The 24,213-nt window shown below is 48.6% G+C and overlaps 1 protein-coding gene and 1 non-coding gene across 5 annotated transcripts in view; both read right to left on the minus strand.

Moving 5' to 3' along the window:
* NTM (neurotrimin) overlaps positions 1-24,012 on the minus strand; it is a 926,305-nt gene extending 902,293 nt beyond the window's left edge. For 3 of the 4 annotated variants that reach the window (XM_057749996.1, XM_057749995.1, XM_057749994.1), the window contains exon 1: positions 23,675-24,002. In XM_057749996.1, coding sequence (XP_057605979.1) covers positions 23,675-23,756 — 82 coding nt within the window. In that variant the 5' untranslated portion in view covers positions 23,757-24,002. Of the gene's footprint in view, positions 1-23,674 lie in introns of all 4 variants that reach the window. The other variant, XM_057749998.1, reaches the window with a different exon arrangement.
* On the minus strand, positions 9,694-9,814 carry LOC130829584 (U6atac minor spliceosomal RNA). Its single transcript, XR_009047607.1, has one exon. It is a non-coding gene; the product is annotated as a U6atac minor spliceosomal RNA (small nuclear RNA).
* Positions 24,013-24,213: the final 201 nt, after the last annotated feature.

Raw genomic sequence — 24,213 nt, forward strand, 5'->3', positions numbered from 1 at the left:
TGTGCGGAGACGCGGGGAAGGGCAAGACCTGACGCTTTGCATCGATACAGTAGTTTTAAGAGTTTAGTACAATTTCAACTCTATTTAATCCATACGGATTTAACCTCATTTGTTAGGCAGGACAGACATGGGCCCCGTTTTGTAGATGAAGAAGGAGGTGAAACGTTTTGCCCAAGGTCTCAGAGTCCATTAGTGGCAAAAGTGAGGTGGGTGGCAAGCTCTCGTGACACAGAGAATTCTTCATGTGATGTGACCCCTTTTAGTGGCCCGCGTGCCACATGTTTGCAAGTGTTGGAAGAGCCACATGGGCGGTCCTCGGCCCCACTTACTTCTGGAGTTCTTTGTGCCACGTCACCTTTAGGAGCTACCAAACCATGTCAGGACCCTGGGCGAGTAGCTCCTCAGAGGCTGTTGCCTTTGGCCCCGGAGTCCAAAGACATCAGAGTGTGTTTATTTGCCCAGAACTTTAAGTCGCTGGGCACCTTCGCTACAGATCAACATAGGCAACCAAAGAACAAACTGAGTTGACATCTGGTGCTGGGGACAGGGGGTGGAGGACAAAAGAACAGAGGAATGCCAACCAGCCTTTATCAACTCCTCCACGCCTTTCCCTGGTGGGCAAGCCAAGGCACCAGCCACTTGCCTCTTTACACTTTAACGAAAAGGAGCATTACAGAGGTGAATTAACATTTTAAAAGAATGTAAAAACTCAGAGCTGTTCTAATGATGATTAATGGAGAGCTATAAGGGGGCCGTGACCTGCCAAAGTCATTAAATGGATTGACAGGTTTCTGAGCATTAATTATAAATAGCCACAGGAGTTCTCCTGCTTAACAGAAGGATGATAAATCCAAGTCTCCGAGAGGGAAGAAGAAAGGAAAGCAAAAAGGGGAAAAAAAAGTTTGCCTGTACCCGTCCGCCCATGTGCTGCGGGGAGAAGACAGTTGGGGAGCAGAGGGAATGAGATAAATGATAAATGAGACCCTGCCAGTCCATCACGTTTCCTAAATGTTTTACGTCCCAAAAGCGATAAAAGCAATATTCCTTTCTGCCCTTATTGGAACCATTTCTGTACGGCAATCACATCAGTTTCCTTGGGGATTTCAACTGAAATGTGCTTTGCCTTTTCTTTTTATATTTACTCTCCAGCCTGCGACCAAGTGAGGGTCAGAGTCCGCATACAAATGCACAGAGAGAGACCCAGTGACCGGAGAGGCGGGTGGGGGGAGTGAGGGCCTGGCAGGGGGCCCTGGCTCTGCTGTGCCCACAGCAAAGGAGGCGAAAACAGAGGCCTGGCACTCTGGTTTCTGTTCTGGGATGGTCTCAGCCAGTGAGCAGGTCCAGACCTGCTATAACCCACGGCGAGGGCTCAGTGAAAGCTTTGCTGACGCCACACGTGCCAGGAGGGCAGGGTGGGGTTTTGGTCCGCTTTATTCACCGCTGCCTGATCAGAACCTAGAGCAGAATCTGGTGCATCAGAGGCGCTCCATCAATATTTGTTGAATGAGGGTGTGAAGGATGGAGTGATAAACAAGTTTATCTGTGATTAGAATGAATGGCAGGGGCTCTTTGGAGAAGCCGCATCAAGTGCAGACACCTGGATGCCGCTGTGGAGCCTCTGGGCCGTGGCGTTCAGGTCCTGGGCACAGCCATTGGCTCTGCTCTTCCCTGGAATGCTAGGAGGCCAGCTTCCTCCTAGCCTGCTCTTTGAAAACTCACTTAGATTCCCTGAATTTTGGAGCTGGAAGGAAACCCAGAGAGGTGAAGGGACTGGTCTAAAGTTACTCAAATTACTGGTCTAGGAGCCAGCACTGGGTCCCTTCTAGGGTTTTCTCCCTTACGCAACAACCTGCCTCTTTCCCTCCCCACCGTGACTTCCAAATCTGCTGGCGAAGCAATCTCAGCCAGCCAGCTGGCCCTGCATCCCCGCATCGAGGAAGCTGGGGCCATGCATGGGCAGGTGTCCCTGGAGCTCTACCTGCCAGGGGACTGGGTTATGGTTATCACCTATGGTGGAAGAGGGAGGGAGACAGAGATAGGGCAGGAGAAGGAATGAAAGGAAGAACCCCAAACTAGGATTTGGAATAATGGGTAGTCCTAGATGAGGTTATATTTTGTGTGTCATTACTTTTCAAGGCCTTCCCCTGCAAGTCTTTATTTCGGCTGATTGGAAAACGGTGTTGAAAGACCTGCTTCTCTGGTACCATTTTCTTCATATCCTATTAGTTGCAATACAATTACAGAGAATACATCAATTCCTGGCCTGCCCGCTGCTGCTGCCAGAGCCGCCTATTAAAAAGCGGCCTTATTAATGGAATTGTACATCTAGGATTAATCGGCTTGCGTGGGCCATTTACATTTCTCATTCCACAAGCACTTTTGTTTGCTTAATAGGCTGAAGGAGGTAGGAAATGACACAACAAAAGCTTCTCCCAATTGCCACGCGTATCACTGGTGGATGTAATATCCCTCCTCCTTTCATCCTGAAGTGCTGCTGGGGGATAAGATCTGGCACGTGCCCCTGGGGAGAAGCAAGGCAGCGGCCAAGGCGTGACTGGTGGGGAGAGCGGGGAGAGGGGAGATGCCTGGGTTGAGGAAGGTGTGTGAGCTTTGGGGAAGGAGCCGTGGCTCCTGTTCAAGTTACACAATGAGAGACACGCACAGAGGGCAAAGGCTCAGGAAAGCAGGATCCCATAGGACGACGGGGAGGGGAACCCCACATTCACGACGTGGATGTACCCTACCTTCACCATGAGTGACTCCTGCAAGCCATCCGTTATCCGGGAGGAGCTGCTGTCCTGGCTGGGTCCCTGCCACGCACACGGTCCTCCCACTCACAGCTCAGGTGCGGTAGCCCCAAGTCACTCCTCTACTGGGCCCAGTAAAGCAGTTTCCCATGACAGGGAGTGTGGGAGCCAGTGGAGGAGACCACACAAGTCCACTGCGTGTTCTTTCTTCTTTTGTGGTGGAGGCCTCAAGACGGACAGCTCGGGGCTTCTCTTCAGAATTTAGGGGAGAAGAGTTAAGAGCATCACGGCAGAGCTCTTGAGTTCACTGGATTCTGAGAGACCAGCTAAGAGGCCACTGTCTCTGCAGCCGCAGCCTGCCCAGGAGTCCCAGGCAGATGCCCACCATCTGAGTGGGCCCAGTGTGATGCCAGGGGAGTGGTGTCGAGATGGGGAGAACAAAGGCGAGGATGCTCCAGCCCCCCTGTCTCCGCCGGACTCTCTGGAGAGGGTGAGGGTTACACCCTTATCCGGGCAAGGACAGTCTTTTACCTCCAGCACATCCTGCCTACAGGGAGTTTCCTGGGACAGCAGAGAGAGTTTGAGACATGCCAGAGAAAAGTCATTCAAAAATAACAGACCTCGCACCTTTTATTCAAACCCCATCCCCAGAGAATCCAGCCTGTGCCAAGCAGAACCAGGCCTGGGAGGAGAGGTACGTAGGTTCCGCACTGGTGGGGCTTCAGCGTTAAACCACTGGAGGGAGTCCAGTCTGGAGATGGACAGAGAACAGACTTTTCATCTCCAGGTGGGAGCCACACTTCCCAGCCAGGGCCAGGTGTCCCCTGCCTACCCTGTCCTCCTGTCCTCTCTTCCACCTGCTCCGGGACGCGATGCTCATAAAGGCTCATCCTTTCAATGACGATGCTTTATTGAATTTGCTTCTCTTTTCATCTCTGGCCGGCTGGCTTCCCCCACGACCCACAGAGGTCCGTGCAGGTCGAAAATGATGGACAGCTGAGGCGTAAGAAGCCCCAAGCCCCTTCCCAGCCAAGGGCTCTGGTCAAATAGAGGGCTCCGGTCTCAGATGGTATTACTGCGGCAGCTGGGTCCATGACGTTGAAGTGCTGTAATATAGTATGACTTTTCAAATGGAATTTCGCCTTAATGGAATTTTCTAGACCACTAGGGAAAAAAGACTCCATTAACCACACTACAAAGGCCTCTACTTATTAGTATTTTAGAACAGTGGCAAAACATTTCGTGAATCTAATTATTGCTGACAAATATAAAAATTGAAATCAAAGTTAAATTTTCAGCTACAGTGCCTCATACGCCAGCCTTCTCCTACTCCAACTATTGTATCAACACATTTATTCTTGCAATAGTTTCAGCAGAAGATGGGTGATTTTCCTCTCCCCACTCGCTCCCCAGCCCCCACCAGCCCCTACACCCTCCCCAGCTCAGACCCTATATATTTTGAAGCATTAAATCTGACATATTCATCTTAGCGTCTGGCACTAGCTAACTAACTGCATGTTTACCTTTCACAGATGCTGGAATGGGCTGAGCTGGGGAAGTTGCTACCCGTTCTCCTCCCACCCCCAATCCTAGCCTTCTTTTTTTCAGATAAAAGTCATTTGACTGATTTCAAATTCCTCGTGATATCAGGACAGAAAAAAAAAAAAGACTTGTCAACACCTTTCTTTCTTTCCCCTATTAAGCATACTGTAAAAATCAATCCCTTTTGTCACTTCACTCTGCTTGCGAGAATGTTTAATGGATGTCAAGGGAGCTAATGATCGCTGGTAGAAAATTCATTTTAGATTTGCTATTTATAAAGTGCTCAGTACTCAGGTGGGAAATTAACATGAGGTAAGGAGCCGGCTGGGTGGGGGAGGGTGGAAGGGAGAAGGGGCCCTGCCAGGCTGGCGGGTGCTTTGTGTGGGTGGCACCCAAAGCATTCTGCAGGCAGAGGACACACGGGTCAGAGGTGCCATGGGGGACAGTGGAAAAAAGCATAGGCTCTGGAAATATCCAGACCCGGGTGAGTCGAACTTTCTGAGCCAAATTTTTTTCAGCAATAAAATCCTATCTGCAGCACCCAGCTCACAAGTTGTAGAAAGGACTGAATAAAATATCACACGTGAAACATTTACCAGTGCCTGGTACCGAGGACTAAGATGTGTTTGATAAATGTTCAGTTTCTTTCCCCACAGCCCCAAAGGCCCGTGAGGGGACCAGGACAGGGAGTGGTCAGCACAGAATTGCTCCAGGATCTGGAAGAGGCCAGGGGTGCACTCCCAGGCAAGCCCACAGAGAACCCTGTACCTGCAGCCTCCAGGTGATCACGTTACCCAGTGGTTCTCAAACTTAGCAACCGTGAGCATCAGAATCACCTGCAGGGCCTCTGAACCCACCTGTTGCTGGGCCTCGATTCAGAGTTTCTGAGAGCCTGCAGGTCTGGGGTGGGGCCCCAGAATTGGCATTTCTGACAAGCCCCCAGGCAGTGCTGACCACACTCTGAGAACCAGAGTGATGGCCCTATCGAGGGAACCGTCTCCTGAAAGACGATGTGGGACCACCGCCAAACGAGCACCTCCCGATGTAGCAAATCCATCCTCACCTGACCGACCCCCGCCCCTCAAACCAGTCTGGGGCTCAAAATTGTCAAGCAAATCAGCGAACACGAGTTTATTTGCTCCCCAAATTTACCTCGCTGGTCAAGCAGAAGAGGCAGGTGCCGGGTTCATCTTCTTATTTGTGTCAATGCAGAGCCAAGCCTCTGGGTAGCTGGTGCCTCTAGGGCTCGGGTGGATCAACCCCCCATACCCCCAAGTTGTCTCAGTGGCACATGGAACTCCAGGTCAGAAAGCGCTGGTCTACCCCTCACCTTTCTTCTAGTCGCTCCTCTTCCTGGCCTTCCCTTGGATATTTCTGTGTTATATTTGGATTAATTGCAATCTCGTCTGATTACTCACTGTGTTGAAACAGACAGCCTGTTGCCACGTGTTTGATGACTGAGTCCCAGGGGAGTTTCTATTTGAAAGGCAGCCAGTTACGGTGTGTTTGGCCTTACACACACTCCTTGAGCTGCTAATTCATTGTCTAAGAAGTTGCCTTTCAGTTTCTGATTTTTCAATAATAGGCTTCTCATGAAGCCCTTAAGCTTCGGAAATAAGCCGGAAACTGCTTTTCCAGTCATTTACATACACACCAGCAGATCAGAAGGGAGAAAAAGGGAATAGCTTTGCGTGTTATTCCCGGGGCTCTGGAAGCTTCTGTGGGTAGCGTGTCAAGGCTGCAGGTCTGGAAAAGCGTGGCAGGAAGTGTGCCGCTCTCAGAAAACCTGACACCCCGGCGAGTGATAAATCCTGAAATTTCTCCTGACGCCCGGACTGCCGCTTTGCCGAGCTGGGTGGATATTCTGGGCACCAGCAAATTGTTCTGTCAGCACGCAGCTCCCTCAGCTGCATCTCGTTAGGAAGCCTGTCATTCATCCTCCAGCCTCTGCACCAGAGCTCCGCCCCCGGAGGTGGCATCCTGCCACCTGGGACAGGTAAGCGGGTGGCTGTAGAAAAGCTGCTGGAAGGCACAGGCTTGAGGGGCGGAAACTCAGTCTCCCTGAAGCTGGCCCCTAATTTCTGTTGGGGGGGCTGTGGAACCAGGGCCTGGACCATAGTAGGTGCTCAGTTTTCTCAACTGAGGGGAGGAACTTTCTAAAACATGAACTTTAAACTAGAACTTTCAACCACCATCTGTTTCTCTCTCTGTCTCTCTATTTCTCTTTCTCTCCCAAATGTGGATTTTACAAATAATCCAATGAGCCAGAAAGAGTAGACATCCTTTTTCTCTCCTGCCAAACCATGTACCTCCCCATTGAAAAGAAAATAAGCTGTGAAAACTTACTTCCACCTTTTAGACTCCTAATTCTGATCAAGCTATTTTCCTTAGGTACCTAACATGTATGGACTAAAAATAGGGTGCCAGATAGAAACAGAACAAAAATAAGATGCCCAGTTCAATTTGAATTTCAGATAAATAGCAAATTTTTTTTTAAATAAAAGTATGTGCTATGCATAGTAAAAAGTTATGCGTTGCTTATCTGGAATTTAAATGTGTTGGGCGTCCTGGATTTTTATTTACTAAATCTGGCAAACCAAGCAAAAGGGAATTTGCATTTACTTACATAGTTTACATATTTCCATAGCTTACATACCACCAAGCTTGCTTTGTCTAGTGGTTCTTTCCTAAGGTGGGAATATTCCAGAGAAACAGAGATCCCTCCTGGGAGGCCCACGGAGCCCCGAGGGGAGGCCCTTCCAATCAGAGCTTCTCACCTGTGCTGCACAACTGCCTCATGTCAGTGGTTCTCGAAATGTAGGGTGACTGGTGACTTGCCCGCTGGAAGGGCTTCTTGAGATGCAGGTGGCTGCCTTTCAGAAAGTCCCAGATTTTCTGATTCAGGGACTACGCCCGGACCAGACTGGATGGAAGGCCAACTCCTAACAAGGAAACTGCTAGGGGGGAATCCTCTAAGGATAGAATCAGTGGGTTAGAGCAGGTCTCAGAACCCTGTTTTTCTCCTTTTTCAGCTTCTTAAACTCTCTTACTGGCTGTCTTCTGTCCATGCCTCTCAATGTTGAAACAAGTGTGCAGGGCTGCAAGGTGCTGACCCTGCAGGGAGGACATTGCCAGCTGAGAACAGCTCTGCAAGGTTACCATGATGTAGAGAGGCCTCAGTGTCCTGGTCAGCAACCAGGGTTACTTTCAGGTCAGTGTCCAGGGTGAGTTTCAGGGTCAGTGTCCAGGGTCAGTGTGGTAAGTGTCTATGGTCAGTTTCCAGGTTAGTGTTGGGGTCAGTGTCCAGGTCAGTGTCCAGGTCAGTGGGGCCAGAGGGCAAGAGGACTCTGGGAGACAGGGCAGGACTGAGGCTGGGACAGGATAGGGAAGAGCCTCCTGTGCCAAGTTAAGGAACTCCAGCTTTATCTTGAGAGCCATGTGGAGCTAGTGGAGATTTTCAGTAAAGGACTGAAGTGGCAAAATTTGTTTTTGTAGCAAGATAATGAATGATGGACAAGATAGAGGAAAGGCTGAGATGGGATGTGAACTGGTAACAGGAGACCTATTCAGATGCAGCGCTAGTCCAGCAAGCAATGACGTCAGCCTCAGCCGACAGTGGAGATGGAGGGATGGTTCAGAGGTAGAATGGAAGCGAGTTGTGAGTGATGGGGGGGCGGAGAGGGAGGCGAGGGAGAGAGGAGGGGGAGGGGAGGGGGGTGCCCTTACAGGGAGGGACTGCCACTATCACCTGCACTGTTCAGAAACCTCCTCAGATCCTTGGCTTTAATTTTCCAGTGTGAGTCAAGTGACAGGTTTCACAAGATAATTCAAGTATACATGAAAACTACATTCTAAGGAAGTTTAAACATCTCGTTTACAAATGAGGAAAATAAAGCCTTCAGGAAAAAAAAAAACCCTCAGTTTCTAAAGCTAGGGTTAATGATGGAACTGGGATGAGAAAAGGATATGCTGACTGATGTGAAATATATTTTACACGGATAGGTTCTGTAAACTGTCGATGTAAAACTCTATCTTCATAATTCCTTGCAGAGTTAATGGGAGAGCTGAGTTGGAGATGAGCTCTGACCACGTTTGGGAGCAGGTCTCTCTGTCTCCTAAACGGTGGGGCCAGAACCAGGAAAAGTGAGGGGAAATATGATGGGGGCAGGTCCTATCGTGTCTCACAAATCCAGAGAAAAAAGGAATGTAGCCAACATTTTATAATGACTGTATATGGAGTACAACCTTTAAAAGTTGTGAATCACTCTGTTGTACACCCGTAACATATAATGTTGCACATCAGCGATGCTTCAATAAAAAATAATAACAATAATTTTAAAATCCAGGGAAAACGGGGTGTCATGAGGAAAGGAGTAATTAATACTATGTGGAATCCCGCTGATTTGCTAGCCAGCTCTCTCCATCACTATGAAAACAACTATTTTCAGCCCTTTTCTGCTTTCTGAAAAAACCAGCCCACAGAGTTATAGGTGCACACAGAAACCTATAGACATGTGCATGCAGACACAGACCTTCCCCGAATTATACTCAGAGAAAATAAAAACAGTCCAGCACAACCTTCTTCAACTTCCTGTCGCTAAGCGTAAAAGTTTACCTGTATCCATACAGTGCCAAGGACAGCTAATTTTTCCATTTTTCTTTACTGTGGTAAAACACACATAAAATTTACCATTTTAACTATTTTTAAGTGTACAATTCAGTGGCATTAAGAACATTCACAAAGTTGGGCAGCCTTTAAATCCATCTCTCCAAATTTCTCATCCGCCCAAACAGAAACTCTGTACCCACGGAATAATAACACCCCATTCTCTGCTGCTGGTAACGTCTACTTTCTGTCTCTATGAATTTCCTGTTCTAAGTACCTCATAGAATTTGTATAATACAATATCTGTCCTCTTGTGTCTGACATTTCACTTGGCACGATGTTTTCCAGGTCCATCCATGCTGTAGCCTGTGTCCGGCTTTCATTCACTCATCTCCTTAAGGCGGGATGATACTTGGTTGTATGTACTTGCAAACCACATTTTGTTTATCCTGTCCTCCATGGATGGGCACTCGGGTTGCTCCCACTTTTGGCTGTTGTGAATGATGCCGTTGTGAACTGCGGTGTGCAAATATCTGAGTCTCCACTCTCAACTTTTGGGGGTATATACCCAGAAGTGGAATTGCTGGATCAGATGGTAATTCCATCTTTCATTTTCTGAGGAGCCACCAAACCGTTTTCCACTGTGGCTGCACCTTCCCAGCAGCAGTGCACAAGTGTCCCGATTCAGTTTCTCTATATCCTCACCATTTTTAAAAAAAACTAGTAACCATCCTAATAGGTATAAAGTAGTATCAAACTGTGGTTTTGATTCGCATTCCCCTAATGACTAGAGATGTTGAAAGCCCATGGCCACCCACAGAGTAGGCGACCATACCTTCACCGTGTGTGTGTTGTTTGGGCCAAGGGCCTCTCCCGTCCTCGTAGAGGTGAGTTTAACCTCCCTCCTCTCATACAACAGGCGAATTGACTCTGAGCATTCACCCTCCCCTTCTTCCATGGTCATAGGCTCCTGAATTTGTCTGGGTATGTGGTCATCCAAAGTGGCTGGTACCTTTCCTACACTCTCCTGCATCTAGTGTGGCCATGTGAGTAAGTTCTGGCCCAGGGTGTGTAAGGAAGGGTGTCCTGTGAGGGCTTCCAGGGAGTGAGCGTCTTTGGGAGACAGTCCATGTATGTGTTCTGCCCCTTCTTTTTTTCCTCTTTCACCTCACGGCCTGGCCGACACATGCTGCCCTCTAAGAGCATGTACAGTGGATCCAAACCAGAGAAAGGGCAGGGTCCCTGGGTGTAGGGAGCACTGCACCAACCAGGAACACAGTGGAGTGTTTTTGTAACCAGAGAGATAAACTTCTGTCTTCTTTAAACCATTTTCATCATGTTGTCAATAGTAATGGATATTTTCAAATATGTGGCTCTTCCTTACTTTAAATAGTAATGATATTACCTTCTCCTTCTCTTTAAGACCCATTTTTCTGCCTGTGCTCAAAATTTGCCACTCACCCCACATTCCCCGAGGGCCCTCCCCTTCACGCCCCTCCTTTACCAGCCCCTCCCGCCAGTATTCAGAGCCGGCTTCCCCATCTTACAAACCTTCTCTCCAACCACAGCCTCCCTTGGTTCTCTACTTGCTCTCTCTTTAAAAAAAAATTGAAATAATTATCCACATTTTTATTCTCACCCCACTTGATCCCCACACTATGACTCCACCCACAAGACTGTTCTCCCAAGAGGACAGAAGACATTCTTGCCCCCAAGTCTGATCTTAGTTGATCCTCAGTAGCACTTGATACGGCTAATGCTCCTGCCTTCCCCAAACACACATCCTGTGACCCTGATGCCGTCGTGCTCTCCTGCTTTCTCTCCTATGTTTTGGCCACTTCATATCAATTGTTTTCCCAAGATCTCTTCCCTTCCCTATCCTTAAATACTAGTCGTCTGCCCCCATTTCTCTCCACCTATTTTCTCTCTCTTCCCGAGTAATTAATTGTGTCTGTGTGGAAGACCCTTTTTGTTCAAGCTCAGATATCCTTCCAGAGTTCCAGACCTGTCTGGCTGACTTTATATCAGAGAGCTCTGTGCACGCCAATAAAACCATCACACCCCAAGTTGCACTCATCACCATCTCCCCAAAACCAGCCTGTGTCCCATATACCCAGATACTAGAGGTCCCCTTCCATTTTGTTTTCTCACACATGGTTGTTTTCCTCTCCATCTCCAGGTCCCACCCTCTAAGCCCAGGACCCCTGAATACCCGTATGTCCTCATCTCTGACATGCTCACCTGGTTAACTCACGCCTACTTGGTTGTCACATCCTCTAGTCTTGTCCCCTTTTAATGTATTCCCACACTGTAACTAGAGGAAAATTTTCACATTTTTACATAACCCAAATAATGTTATTTAACAATAAGAACTTCAACCCTAATCATGCTGCTGCCAGGAATACAAACCTTCAACACCCTTTCTTCCCTCAGAATAAAATCTTGAACGAGAACCGTGAAGCCATTCAAGGTCTGACCAGTGACAACTTCTCTACCTACAACCCTTGTCTTTCTGCCTACAACCTGCCCCCCCCCACACACCTGCTTTATCCCCACAAATGACACAAACACACTCATTCTAGCCAGATGGGATGCTGGGTTCCTAAATTCCTGCCATGCTATCCTGCCTCTAGGCTTTGCATATGCCTTTTCCTTTGCATGTAACACTTCTCTCTCCTCTTACCTGATTGAATCTAGTCACCTTTGTGTCTCTGCTTTAACATCTCTTCCTTCTAGAAGAGTTTTCTGACCTCAGAAATCTAGCAGCTGCCACAGCAAACATGACTTACTTTTATCCCAGCACTTACCCTGTTGCACTGAACTGTCTTACTTCACTAAGTGCAAGAACTAGGACTTGTTGTTTATGGCCAGCACACAGTAGGGTTAGAATAAATCATTACAGAGTGGATGAAATATAAATGTAAGAACTCAGCCATGCCTTTGAATTATGATTTTGCATTTTTTTTTTTTAACCATTCACTTTGGTGATGTGGACATGACAAGTTTACATCACTTGGGGTTGACACGAGGCTGATGGTGACAGCTAGTCAGAATACAAAACTAATCTCAATGGATTTAAGTAACGGACCCACATGCAATGAAATTTCAAATACTTAAGAGCAAGGATGGGAGAGGTCTTGAATAATGGCATTTTATCCAGGGGAATGAGTGCAACATCAATGAGCAGTAGTGGGGAATATCTGAAAAAGAAAAGAAATAAATATAATAATAAAGTGGTCCTAGACAGAAAGTCCAGAATGTGGTAGGTAATAGCCCACCCTGATCAAACTACATCAGGAATAATCGGTCTGGAGATGCCTTTCGGTGGGTCACGATCAGACTGGAGCATGTTTAGAAGTTAGTGATCAGGAGCACTAGTGCTCTGGAAGTTATGCCCTTGATAATGAAGGGAAGGAGCTAAGAATGTCAGATACCTCGGGTCCATGACAGTCTCCTCTTAGAAAGAAACCGGATCACACGCTATTACTTGTAGTAATATCTGAGTGGCTCTAACTGGTGTAAATTAGGAAGAGGCAAATTTTTGCTTCACGTAGATTCCAGAGGATTGTATTCAGCTGCAAGTAATCGAAACCTAATTCTATTGGGATTTGTTTCTATGAATAATGTGTGGACATATGTATCTCAGAGCTGGCATGACTGCTATATTATCTGGAACTTTGGGTCCTTCTGTTAGATTGAGCCATTGGGTGAAATTGTTTATACTCAACTGTTTTTGATTTACTAAAACAGCAAGTCCATTTAGTTCAACCTAAGAGCTTCCTGTTTTGCTATTCTAGATGTGTGTTTTTTTTTTTTTTTTTTTTTTTTTTTAATGTTCTGCCATTTGTAAGTTGGTTCCTGAACACCCAGGTAGAATGCCAGGCTCTCAGTCAAGAAAAGGTGCAGGGCAAGTCGGGGGTGGGGGGGGTGGGTAAGGTTCACAAAGCACATGTTTCCTGAGTCCAACCCTCAAACTCCCTCCCAGGAAACTTCTGCTCACTTTCCATTGGCCTGATCTGCATGACATGACCATCCTCAGTTCTAAGGAAATCTCAGAGGTACCTATTGTAAACAGGCACATTGCTCTCCTGAACAAATTTAGAGCAGTGTTTATAAAGAGAAAGGATAGAATTTATACTGAATAGTATTTTATCACAGAGTTTATCCACTAGGGAAAGGGGGGGGCTAGTGTCAGTTAATCTCTGCTGTATCTGCACTGTAGAGTCATAGATGCTTCAAAGGAGAGATGACCTTGCCCCATTCTGATCTATTTAATGAGAATTTTTGTGAGTTGAACCTGGGCCTCTGCTATGACAGTCTCCCCTGGCAATTTGGATAGACAGCCAGAACTGGGACCACGACTAGGGCAGTAAGGTCTGCTCCCTGGAGATGCTGGAGTAGATGAGCAGGAATCAGTGAACATCATTCAAGTGGGATAGCTGCCTTGGGCGGGGGGATGTGGGAGGAGACCAGGCCAATTCCAAGTTACCTCCCTTGACTCTAGAAGTCTGTGAAAACACTTCTGGATTTCATGATCAAACTATTTTAGCCTTGGACAAGGCTTCAGCAGTGCAAAAAAGTAATGAAAAAGTGGTGATAAGGCATTCAGATCCTTCTATTAAGAAGTTTTAAGGGAAAAGGAAGGAGAAATATAGAATAATTATTCTTATTTGCTTTCAGAATTGGCAAAATGGTTTATCCAACTACAGATGTCTGTGCATCATGAATTGCATTGAGAAAATTGCAGTCAATTAATCTTCCCATGTCTGGGCGAGGCGTCCTCTGGCTGTTTAGAGGACAGTCAAATGCCCCAAGAGGAAGTTTGGTGAGGAAGGAAGCAGATTAGGCTTGAAGAAGCAGGTAAGAAGGACTTGTCCACTTCACCTTCTCCAGATAAACAAACCTGCCCAGCCACTCTCTTCTTTTCTCAGGTCTGAACCTCCCTGCCCCCTAGTGCTCTCTCGGATGCCAAAGTGGTTCAGAGAGCAGCCTCCTCCTCCACGCTTCTGACCTGCGAACCACTAGAGGGACTATTTCTGCTCTTGGATGAGTTTAGCCACAAAGACTGAGCTTGTCTCCTGCTACCTGAGTGCTTATAACACCTGGTTTACATCTGGTTAGAGCCAGGAGGGGTTACAGATGTGTGGGGTTACATATTCAGAGTTCAAAAAAGATCTTTGTCGGAGGAAGATATGAGTTGTATATAACAAAAGACTTCAGAAAGGGTAAGTTCTAAGCCCAGGTTGTGTGTGCACAGCACAATGACATGGGCATAGGACAAGAAAGAGTTAATTACAGCTCACTGTGAGTCCACAAGGTTCTGAGGATCCTCGTAAACCTAATGTCACTTTCCCCCTCTCTCCCTCCCTCCCTCTTTCTGTTTTATCCATAAACCCTGAGGGTCACCTGTCTTCCAGGTACTGTGCTAGGTGTGCAGGTACACAGGGCAGTCCCAGGCCTCCAGGAGCTTCCAGTGAGGGGAGACATACGTGTCAGCAGGGTAGCTACACAAACGTGTGATGGATACGAAGAAAAACGGAAGGAAGTGCCAGAGCACTGGGGGCAGAAAAGAAGGCAGGAGGGGCTTCAAAGGGATGCTGAGCCTGGAGTTTTGTCTTGGGTCCTAACAAATGTTTTCCAGGCAGACAGGGCAGCCCTTGGCAGAGGAAGCAGGTGCACACGGGCTGGGAGGAGGAAACCACAGAAAACTAGGAGAAGTCCACGGAACGGGAGTCCAAAGGATTAGGAAAGAGGCTGGCACCCCTGGGTCATGCCTTTCCAAAGAGTGGAGACTTTATTTTATCTGGCTCTGGAAGCAGGAGAGGCCACATCCTGTAATATTCTGGGCTACTCAGAACGCACTGGGAGGAGACTGAACTTAAGAAGAAAACAGTGTAACCAGAATAACTTTAGGAAAGGGCTGTCGGCACACTTTCTATGAAGGATTATACAGAAAATAGGAGAAAAGCTTGCAGTATTTAACATAGGGAGAAGGGGACGGGATCGTGTTTTCAAATATTTGAAGAAAAGTCAAGTGGAAGAAAAATCAGCCTTGTCCTGTGGGTAGTAGTATTAGCAGCAATCGTAATACTATTAGGTGATATTTATTAAGAGCTTGCTATGTGCTAGGCATTGTTCCAACTACTTTATCTGCAGTCACTTATTTAATCCTCATACCAGCCTTAAAGGTAAGTCTCAGAATTAGCTCCGTTTTATACGAGAGGTGACTGAATCACCCACAGAGGCTGATTAAATCTCCAAAGGTTTCAAACTGAGAAGTGGCAGAGCCAGGGTTTGGACCCAGGCAATCCAGCTGCTATGTTCTGTTTTCTCTCCAGACTTACAGCGAATGGCTGGAGTCAATAAGAAGATAGATTCTTCTCCTTTGTCTCCCTGTCTTCCTGAGAGGTCAGATGCAATAGCTCTTTGGAGAGATGCAAGTTCCCCCGTATTGGAGATAGAAGTTTGGGGACCGCTGCAGCTACACTTTATGGGGTGTTAGAGCTCCAAGAGTGGGACTGAACTAAACCATCTTGAAAGTTTCTCTGGGCCTTCAAGAGCTGGCTGTGACTCTGGCTTGGCTGACACAGCAGCGTGAATACTGTGAGTTACCCAATGACTGCACTTGGCACAAATCTGCACGGTAGCTCTGCTCCCCCGGTGCCTCCTACACCTGCTGACTCCATCAAAATAGGCAAGCTTTCACTCCTGCCTGCACTGCAGGATCTGACCTGGCCGGGAGGGGAGGGCCAGCATCCCTCTGCCTAACGCAGTAGCTGCCAAATCGCCATCGGGGTTCTGAGCACGGAGCCTTTGTTGCCAGTGAGAAGGAGAGCAATGGAAGCAGCAGGCTGGGTAGCAGGTTCCTGGGGAGCAGGAGGGAGTGGAGGCTGGGAGAGAGAGATGCAAACCTTCACACTTATGAATGGAGCTTCTGCCAAAGCTCACCATCACTCAGCTCACTCTAAATCTGGCTCTAACACTTTCATTCTTGACCCAAATTCACATATTCCAAGGCTCCTGAATTTCTCCTATAGGACTCTTCGTTATCTTTCCTGAGTCCCGCTACCTGAAATGCCATGGCTGGTTCATCCTTTCCTCCCACCCGAAGGATGGCTTCTTGATGAAGAAGCACGCGCATGTGCGGATATGTGATACAGGGTGTACGATACAGTGTGTGGTGTTTGTATGCACACACACCGCTCACACATTCCGACTTCGGTCGTCTGTCTGTGACTGTGTTTATATTCTTAGTTTCCTGCAAACAGAGACTGCTTCTGAATATTTTCTTCTAGCACCACTACCTTTCAAGGACTAGTCTCAAAAAGACTATTTGCGAAATTGCAAAATGTGGGACTTGAAATGAAACTTGAAAATCTTTTGGTCCAACTGCTTTATTTTAGAAATGAAGCAACTGAGGCTTCAGTTGCTGAAGGGATGTGTCTTATCCGAGGTTGTGGAACATTTTCAGATGACTTGAGAGGTACGGTTTTCAAACCTGGCCACAGATTGGAACCTCTTAGAGAACTTTGGAAAATATCAGAACATCTCACAAAGAGATTCTGATTTAATTGTTCTGGGATGGGGTCCAGACATTGGCCTTTTTATAAAGCTCCTCAGGTGATTCTATAGTAGAACAAATTTGAAGACCACTGACTTAGAAAATGGGAATATTGCAAATGAAGACACATTGCACCTACCCCCCGAGGACCTTCTAATGTCTGAGAGAGTTAGGAGAGGTAGAATTGCTCCAGGTTGTTTGATTTGGAAGAATCATGGGTCCGTGAGAAAGGTACTTACCTGTTCTCCTACAGGGCAAAAGCTAAGAAGAATCACCACCACTATGGAAATGCAGATGGGAGCTCCCAGGTACCCGACCATCCGAAAGCATCCAGGGGCAGACACAGCACACGGTGTGAGAAGAAGAGAAGCTTGACTCTCTTTGGGTACATGTGGCTGAACACACAAGCTGACAACTGAAAGAAGGTTTGTGTCCCAGCCACAGTTAGAGTATCAAAGGAGAACAAATAAATGACAATGCACATCTATTACTCCAGGAACCCTAAATTAGGGTGTGATGAGTGGGTAGCAAAAAAACCAAGTTCTCAGAAAGGAGGTCATCTTAAGTCCACCCTGAAATATGAATCTCTCAGGGTCCCCTGAACTGCATTTGCCTCACCCCAACCAGCTGCCTCAGCAAACCCTGCCCTGCCTTGTGTAAAGAGCCACCCCCGTGCTCTCTTTGGCCATTAGTTCTGTACTGAAGGCAGGGCACAAAGGCAGTGGACAGGCCGCTGGACAGGGTGGCAGTGGTGCCAAGAATCAACCAATAACTCAAATGACAAAAGCCAATGGTCACAAAGCCAACCACCTCACACCAGTGTTCGCCATCCTCGTGCTAAGTGAGGGAGCATCACACATCCCTGAGCCCCTTGCAGGCAGAAGTCAAGATGGAGGAGCAGAGGCAGCAGCTTTTACATGATGAACCCAGAGCCAGGTGGAGCTTCCTTCCTCCGTGCTCGCCATCTAATAACAAGCATTCAGGGTGCTACATTCTTCCCACCCATAATAATTTGCACAAGCAACTGTGCAGGAGGCTGTGTCACCCAGCCCTCCTCCCCCCACCCCACGCTTGCTTCTGGTATTCCTGTTGGTTCTTCCCAATGTGATTAAAAAGGATGGCAAATCCCATCAACTCTGGGAGGCCATACTCTGTTTTTCGTTGGTTTTGGTCACTGATATATTCCCAGCACCTACGACAATGCAGAAAGCATAACAGGAACTCAATAAACACTCACCAGGTGATGCAGCCAATGGACAAATAAACAACTAGATCGAGTCTGGGTTGGATTAGAGTTTTAGTCTGGTGGCAGCACCACCAAGATGAAGCAAAGGAGGTACCTCTGGAGAGTGAATTTGAGTGAGCAATGGAAGCCAAAACCAGACCATCTTTTGAACGCTTTTATTACTGTAAAGGACAATTCTCTTCAAGAAACCAAAAAAAAAAAAAAACATCAAATTTAGTAACCTAAGATGTCCTTAGTAACAGAGCTGAAGAATGTGTTTTCCAATATTTGGTTTCTCAGCTTGACAGTCTCTCTTGAAATACTCTTTTCTCAGCAATGAAATTGTGAATCGTTGTTGGTTTCTTTTGCAGTTTGCAAACGACTTACAGAGCTCTTCTGGCAGAGTTTCTGTTTTCCTTCTTGCAAATAAACAAAAGGCCATTTCTCTAATATGACTTAAGTGGGGGAGATTCTGTGATGTCCTGTCTTGGTTTTGTAAGGAGGAGAAAAGGGGGGAGCAAGCAGAGAGAAGAATGAGGTAATGGAACAAACAGGGTGTAGAAGCTGAGCAGAAGCATCAAGGAGGGAAAGGGAAGGGGATGCGCAACCCCAGGGTGCTGGGGACCCGCGACAGCTGAGGACACTGCCATCAGTGGGATCCCAGCCACCCTGTGGGGCATGAACTCGCCACCGGTTCCTTGGCCCCCTGCCACCACTGCACCATGTCATCCGGGCTCCTCCTGACCTGAGAGAACATTCTCCCCTCCTCTCCTAGGCAAGCCTGTGCGAGGCAGAGCGACCCCTGCCAGCTTGACCCAGATCTGTCAGCTGATCAATTATTTTTCCCATGGAGGGAGGAAGAAAACTGAAAGGAAGAAAGAAAAAGGGAGAGAGAGAAAAAGAAAAGGGAGGGCAGAGAAGAGGGGGAGAGAGGGCAGAAAGAAGGGGGGAGGACGGGGAGAGGAAAAGAGGGAGAAGGCGGGAGGAAAGAAGGACAGGGGTGGTAGAGGAATACACACATCTCTTTAATCAAAGCTCTTGTTAAGTTTAAGCTGCCATAGCAAGGGTGGGCTCAATCCAGAAGGTTGCAGAAATACACAAATACATGAAATACAAATCCTAGAGATTACTGGATGAAATCAGTCTAGGCAGAGGATAGAGTTCTCTTCTTCCCACCCTTGCCAGTCCAGCTTAGAGCTGGTTTTTACCCTCTAAAACTCCTGGCTCCACCCTCCTCCTGCCCAGGGCCCCTCCCCTCTGCCCTTGGTCCCGTCCCCCTTGCACCTCTGCACAGAAGTTTCCTCCTACAGAAGGATGGGGAGGCATGGTCCTGCATATTTCTTCTAAATCCCCTTTGGTCTTCACCAGCACATCCTCCGCCACCAGATGGAAGGAGACACCCAGAAGGATGTGGTACCCAATCCCATCCAACCTGTATGCCATCGATTACTTTATTTTTGCATGTTTTCATTTTTATGTTTAATTAGTTTTATTGAATTTCAAATGACTACAGACATAAAGTAAACATGTAACAAGCCAGTAGAGCAGAAAGGAAAGGAGCTGTGTAAATACCAGCAGGCTCAGCATGGAGCTCCACTTAGCACCACATGTTTGCCGCGTTACAAGCGTTAATGAGTCCTTACAACACCCGGGGGAGTTGCTCCCCAGCCTGGCAGGCAGGTGGGGAGACAGGGCCCACAGAGGGAAGTATTTTCACCTGCAGAAAACATGCGGGACTTTGAGTTCAGATGTACCCGCTCCCCACCCAGCTGTGCTCAGGCCACCAGAACCAGAATCTGGAAGGCATGCCCATTAGAGTATTGGAAGGGTCTGTAGGGCCTCTGCTGAGGTTACATATAAAGCAAAGTGGGAGTTTTCTTGCATCTTTGTAATTCTGGCTGATGGGCAGGAGCAGACCATGAGCTCCAGACCTAAAAAATGTGAAACAGAGACAAATCCCAGACATGATAGTCTTCTCCAAAGTGTTTCCACCACGGGAGATGGCAAGAGCATCGCAAATCCTTCCACCATGTTCCTGCACGTGCCACAATCACATGTCCCACATTGATTCAATAAAGTCACCACTTCTTATGAGGTCAAGAGAGCTCACTTCATCCCAGGGGATAAACTGTGGCTGAAGTCAGCTCTGGTGTGGCCCATCCTGGGCCACTGCCCCTCAGGGCTGCCAGACTACATGGGTTCAGGGGCAGAGCCCAGGGAGCCACGAGGACACAGTGCCCTGTGGAGCACAAGAGCAGGGGACCAGGAGAGGCCCTTCAGGGACACAGCTCAGCACCCTTCATCCAGCACCACAAGAGAGGCCACCAAGAAACCGTGGAAGTCAGGGGCAGACGTCACAGCTGAGGAGAAGGGGTTCCAGGGCTCATGTTTGGCTTTAAAAGTGACAAAGGGAACAACCAGCACCAGGACTAGGCTGTGTGCCTGGCAACTAAAGCTGTGACCCAAGAATGGCCTTCATGTAATAAAGCCCCAGCTGGGACCCTCCAGCCACCTCCATCAAATGTCCCAAGGACCATCACGGAATGTGAAGGATGGAGGTTAAGCTGCACTTGTGCTACCCATGACTCGCCCATGGCTCCCCCCAGTTGGCACCTCCAAGCCTGGCAGCCAGGGTGCACTTTGAGAAGCTCCTCTGCCATCTCCCCTGAATTTTCCTTTTTCTGTTTTTTTTTTTTTTTTGGCAGTGCCCACAATGCTTACATCAGGCCCAGGATCCCGTCATCCCAAACCGATTTTTCACTTTGCCAGTAAACATTGTTATGGTCTCAACTGCCCCCCTCACATCTCAGAAGCATTGCCCAGCTCAGGCTGCAACTGGCACCCAAGTGTTTACTGTGAGTGGCAGGAACTTGGACGATCCGTCCAGCTGAACGATGTCCATGTCGCTGGAGCCCAGTGAAGGAAAGAGCGAACCTAGTCCCGTCTCCTCTCCTTTCCCCTCTGCACTGCTGTTGGGTAAGTGGGCAGGTACAATGATATGGGATGTGAGGAGATGAGGGAAAATGAGAAAGGTAAGACAGGAATCTAGCCAAGCACCTCGGAAGGTGTTGAAAGGGAGCATTAATCCTTCGAAGGAGAAATGGTTGAGTTTCTAGAAAGAGAAGCTGCAGCACCAACAGCCATTTCTTTCAGAGCCTCTCAGTGGCAGAAGGTGGGCGGTGTGCTGAAAAGGACAGTGCCTAATCCCGGTCCTTGCTCTGGCTCCCAGGAAGGAGGAGGAGCTCAGGTTAATCAACCCCAGAGAGTCTTAGGGCCAGAGCCCCAGGGCTCTAATCACCCCCTCCCTCCCACCCATCGCTAATCAGTGCTGACTCCCTCCCCTCTAAGCTGGATCATAGTTGCTGGTGCCGTTGGGGTGAGGAGCAGGTCGGGGCTGGGGAGGCGGGATGTCCATCATCTGCCCCTAGCCCCAGACACCTTTCCGAGAAGGCAAGAAACCCAAGAAGTAGCCGCTCTAAGAAGAGCCAGCTTAAAACAAAAACAGAGGAGAGGAAAAAATTGCCTTAGAATGTGTACTGCATTCTAACTAGTCCCACTGGGTCAATGCAATAGGGGTGGATTATTGCAGGCAAGACCTGGCTGCCTCAGTAATTCTGTGAGTTTGATAAGAGGTAGCTAGCCGACTCCAGCTCCCATCCCCTGAAAGAGAAAACACACATCACCTTGGCTGGCCCAACTGGTGCGTGGCTCAGGGGCCTTGGGGGTCACTTTTCCTTAAAATTGGGCAGCCTGGCTCTTTTATGACACCTTGAAGCCTATTCAGAACTGGCTTGAGGTGGGTAGCGCAAATAAGGCCATTATTCGTCTTAGGAAATTCAGGATTTGGTAGAATGTGAGGAGGGCTGGGATAACCCAGTCACCTCCATCCCCACCCCAAGATGGCAACAAGAGTGCAAAATCAGAATTCCCCCTGGAGAATTTTGCACCACCACTTTCTTCCCATCTATTCAGGAATGATTCAAAGTATGAGCAAATATTATGCTTCCCTGCATTTATTTCTAATGAAAAAAAAATCACGTATGCTAATTTATATGTAAATTCAGTATGGCCCTAGGGCTCCTGGCATGCTGCCAGTGGGGCTGTGGATGGTGGAATTTTGGCCATTGTTTCCAGTTTGAAGTTACAGATGGACGAGCCATAGACCCTCAGGACAGATGGAAATTATGGAGGTTTGGGGACCTTCCCAGTTCCTTCCTCTGACCCCTGGCTCCACCCCTTGCCTAGTTAGTTTCCATTTCTGTGGTTAGCATGATAGATGCTGCTTCCCTGAGGCTGCCTGGCTCTGGACTCAGTTTCCTCACTGCCGGAGTTGGGGCTCTGACCTCACTGGATGAGCCTCTGTTCACCCAGCCTAAGCAGGGGTGCGCGCGCGCGCACACACACACACACACACACACACACACACACACACACGCGCGTGCGCGCGCACACACACACACACTGCTGCTGCTCCGTGTTACGTAAGAGGAGTCTATCAGGGCTGCCTCCACGTGGCCTCCGTCACTCCCACACCCACCACCCCGTGGGGGAGGAGAGAGACCCTGAGGCTGGTGCCCCCAAGGCTGGAAGCAGCTGGCGAGGCGAGGAGATCCCGCACAATGGACTTGCGTGCATCAGACTCAGACCCCTCCAGGGCCCCCTTCCTTCCTCGTTGAGCCCCAGCTGAGGGTGCACGCGCATTTGATCCTCCCCAGCCTGATCCCTCTGCCCACCTTGTATGGGTCCGTGCGGTCGCCCCTGCGACTACGGCAAGGGCACAGTCCCCAAAACCCACCCTCAGAGGGAGGTCAGTGGGACTAGCGGTGGGGACCAGTTGGGACCACGAGAGCCCTGTGCTGCAGTGAGGAAGAGAACTGGGTGGGTGGGACTCCTCAGCCTTCTGCACCACCCTGGAGCGAACTTTCCTCCGGGGACGCAGCTGCCAGGGCGGAACTTCCACGCGGGGTCCTCTGGGACACCGTGCTGGGCCACTCGGGGAAAGTTTCTCTGCCCTTCTCAGTCCCTGGGAGAACAGGGGTCGTTAACAAGAAAAAGACAAGCCAGACCCCCAAAGGACAGTGTGGCTGCGGGCAAGCAGGTGCGCAGGTAATGCGGCTGCTGGGACGTGAGAGCCAGGACAGACCACGGGGCCACCCAGGGCAGTGAATGGACTCCAGGGTGAAGCGGATCGCAAGCCACCCCAGCACCGCAGGGCCACGTCTCAGCACGTACTCGCCCCCAGCAAGCCCAGCCCTGACTGCAGCCCCGCGGCTTGGCTTCCCAAAGAAACCAAACATTAGCATTCCGCTCTTAATGCCTCTCTCCCTTCAACTTAGGAGAGCTTTCCGGAATTTGAGAGCCTTGCTGGCTCCCGCAGCTTCTTATCTGCTTGTTCCCATCCCCCGCTGCCCCCACTCCACAAACACACCCCCAAACACATGGAAAACTAACCCGGCTGCCCACCACTGGTGCAGACTGATTCATCCCTTGGAGCTGGCTCTCTGACCACGCTGCACAGGTACCTGATTCTGCCTAGCCGGCATTTTCCATTTGCTCCTTGCAGAAGCTTTGCAAGTTTACTGGCCGGTAGATATTTAAAGTTTCCTCTCGTAATTTCTTCCCAACACCATAAGCAACGCGTTAGTAGCCCCGCCGCCCTCCGAATCTGTAATTCCCTGCTTGCATGGGTCTCCATGGTGTGTGTGCAAGAATGTACAGAGAGCCAGGGGGCCAGCCACAGCCACGTACCGAACGGGAGCCCCAGACACATTTCACTTATGCACATACATCCTCCCCGTTCCAGTAGCAGCCAGCATCAAATCAATATCCTCACAGCCTGGGAGGGAGGATGAAGTCCCAGCCATGCTGCTCCAACGCTCTCTCCTCCACCTGCAAACCGCACAGCAGAGCCGACTCCGAGAGTCTGCGAATCATCTACAGCACACTGTACAATTCCTGAGTCGGCTGTAGGCAAATCAATAGCAAGCTCTTACCTTGAAAGAGAAACAGAGCAGCCAGCGCCGTGAAGATTGCCCAAGAGATAGAATTGTGCATTTTTGCCTGGATGGTTTTCATGATTTTTTTTCTTCTTCTTTTTCTTCTTTTTTGTCAGGTTCGGGTTTTTTCTTTCTTTCTTTCCTGACAGATTGCGTTGCTCTCAAGCTGGTGGAAGGAGATTTAAATCCACTGTTTCGCTGAAGGACACCACAAGAAAGCCGAGGATGGGAGAGAGTGTGACTTCTCAGTAATTATCTCTCCTCATACTCTGGCACTGAGACACATCGTACAATCTGGCTCTGGACAGCCCTCCTACAAGCTGCAATCATTGGTTCTAATCCAAGGATTGACAGAGCTACAACACACGCGCGCGGGCACACACACACACACACACACACACACACACACACACTCTCAGAAATCATTTACTGGGCAAATCAGGCTAGCTGATTAAAGAGACAGGAGCCTGGAGAGATGGCATGATAAATGCCACTTTGCCCCTTCTATATTACTTTCATTTTTTAAACTGACAGTC

Source organism: Hippopotamus amphibius, chromosome 9 (genome assembly GCF_030028045.1).
Source record: "Hippopotamus amphibius kiboko isolate mHipAmp2 chromosome 9, mHipAmp2.hap2, whole genome shotgun sequence".
Taxonomy (NCBI): Eukaryota; Metazoa; Chordata; class Mammalia; order Artiodactyla; family Hippopotamidae; genus Hippopotamus; species Hippopotamus amphibius.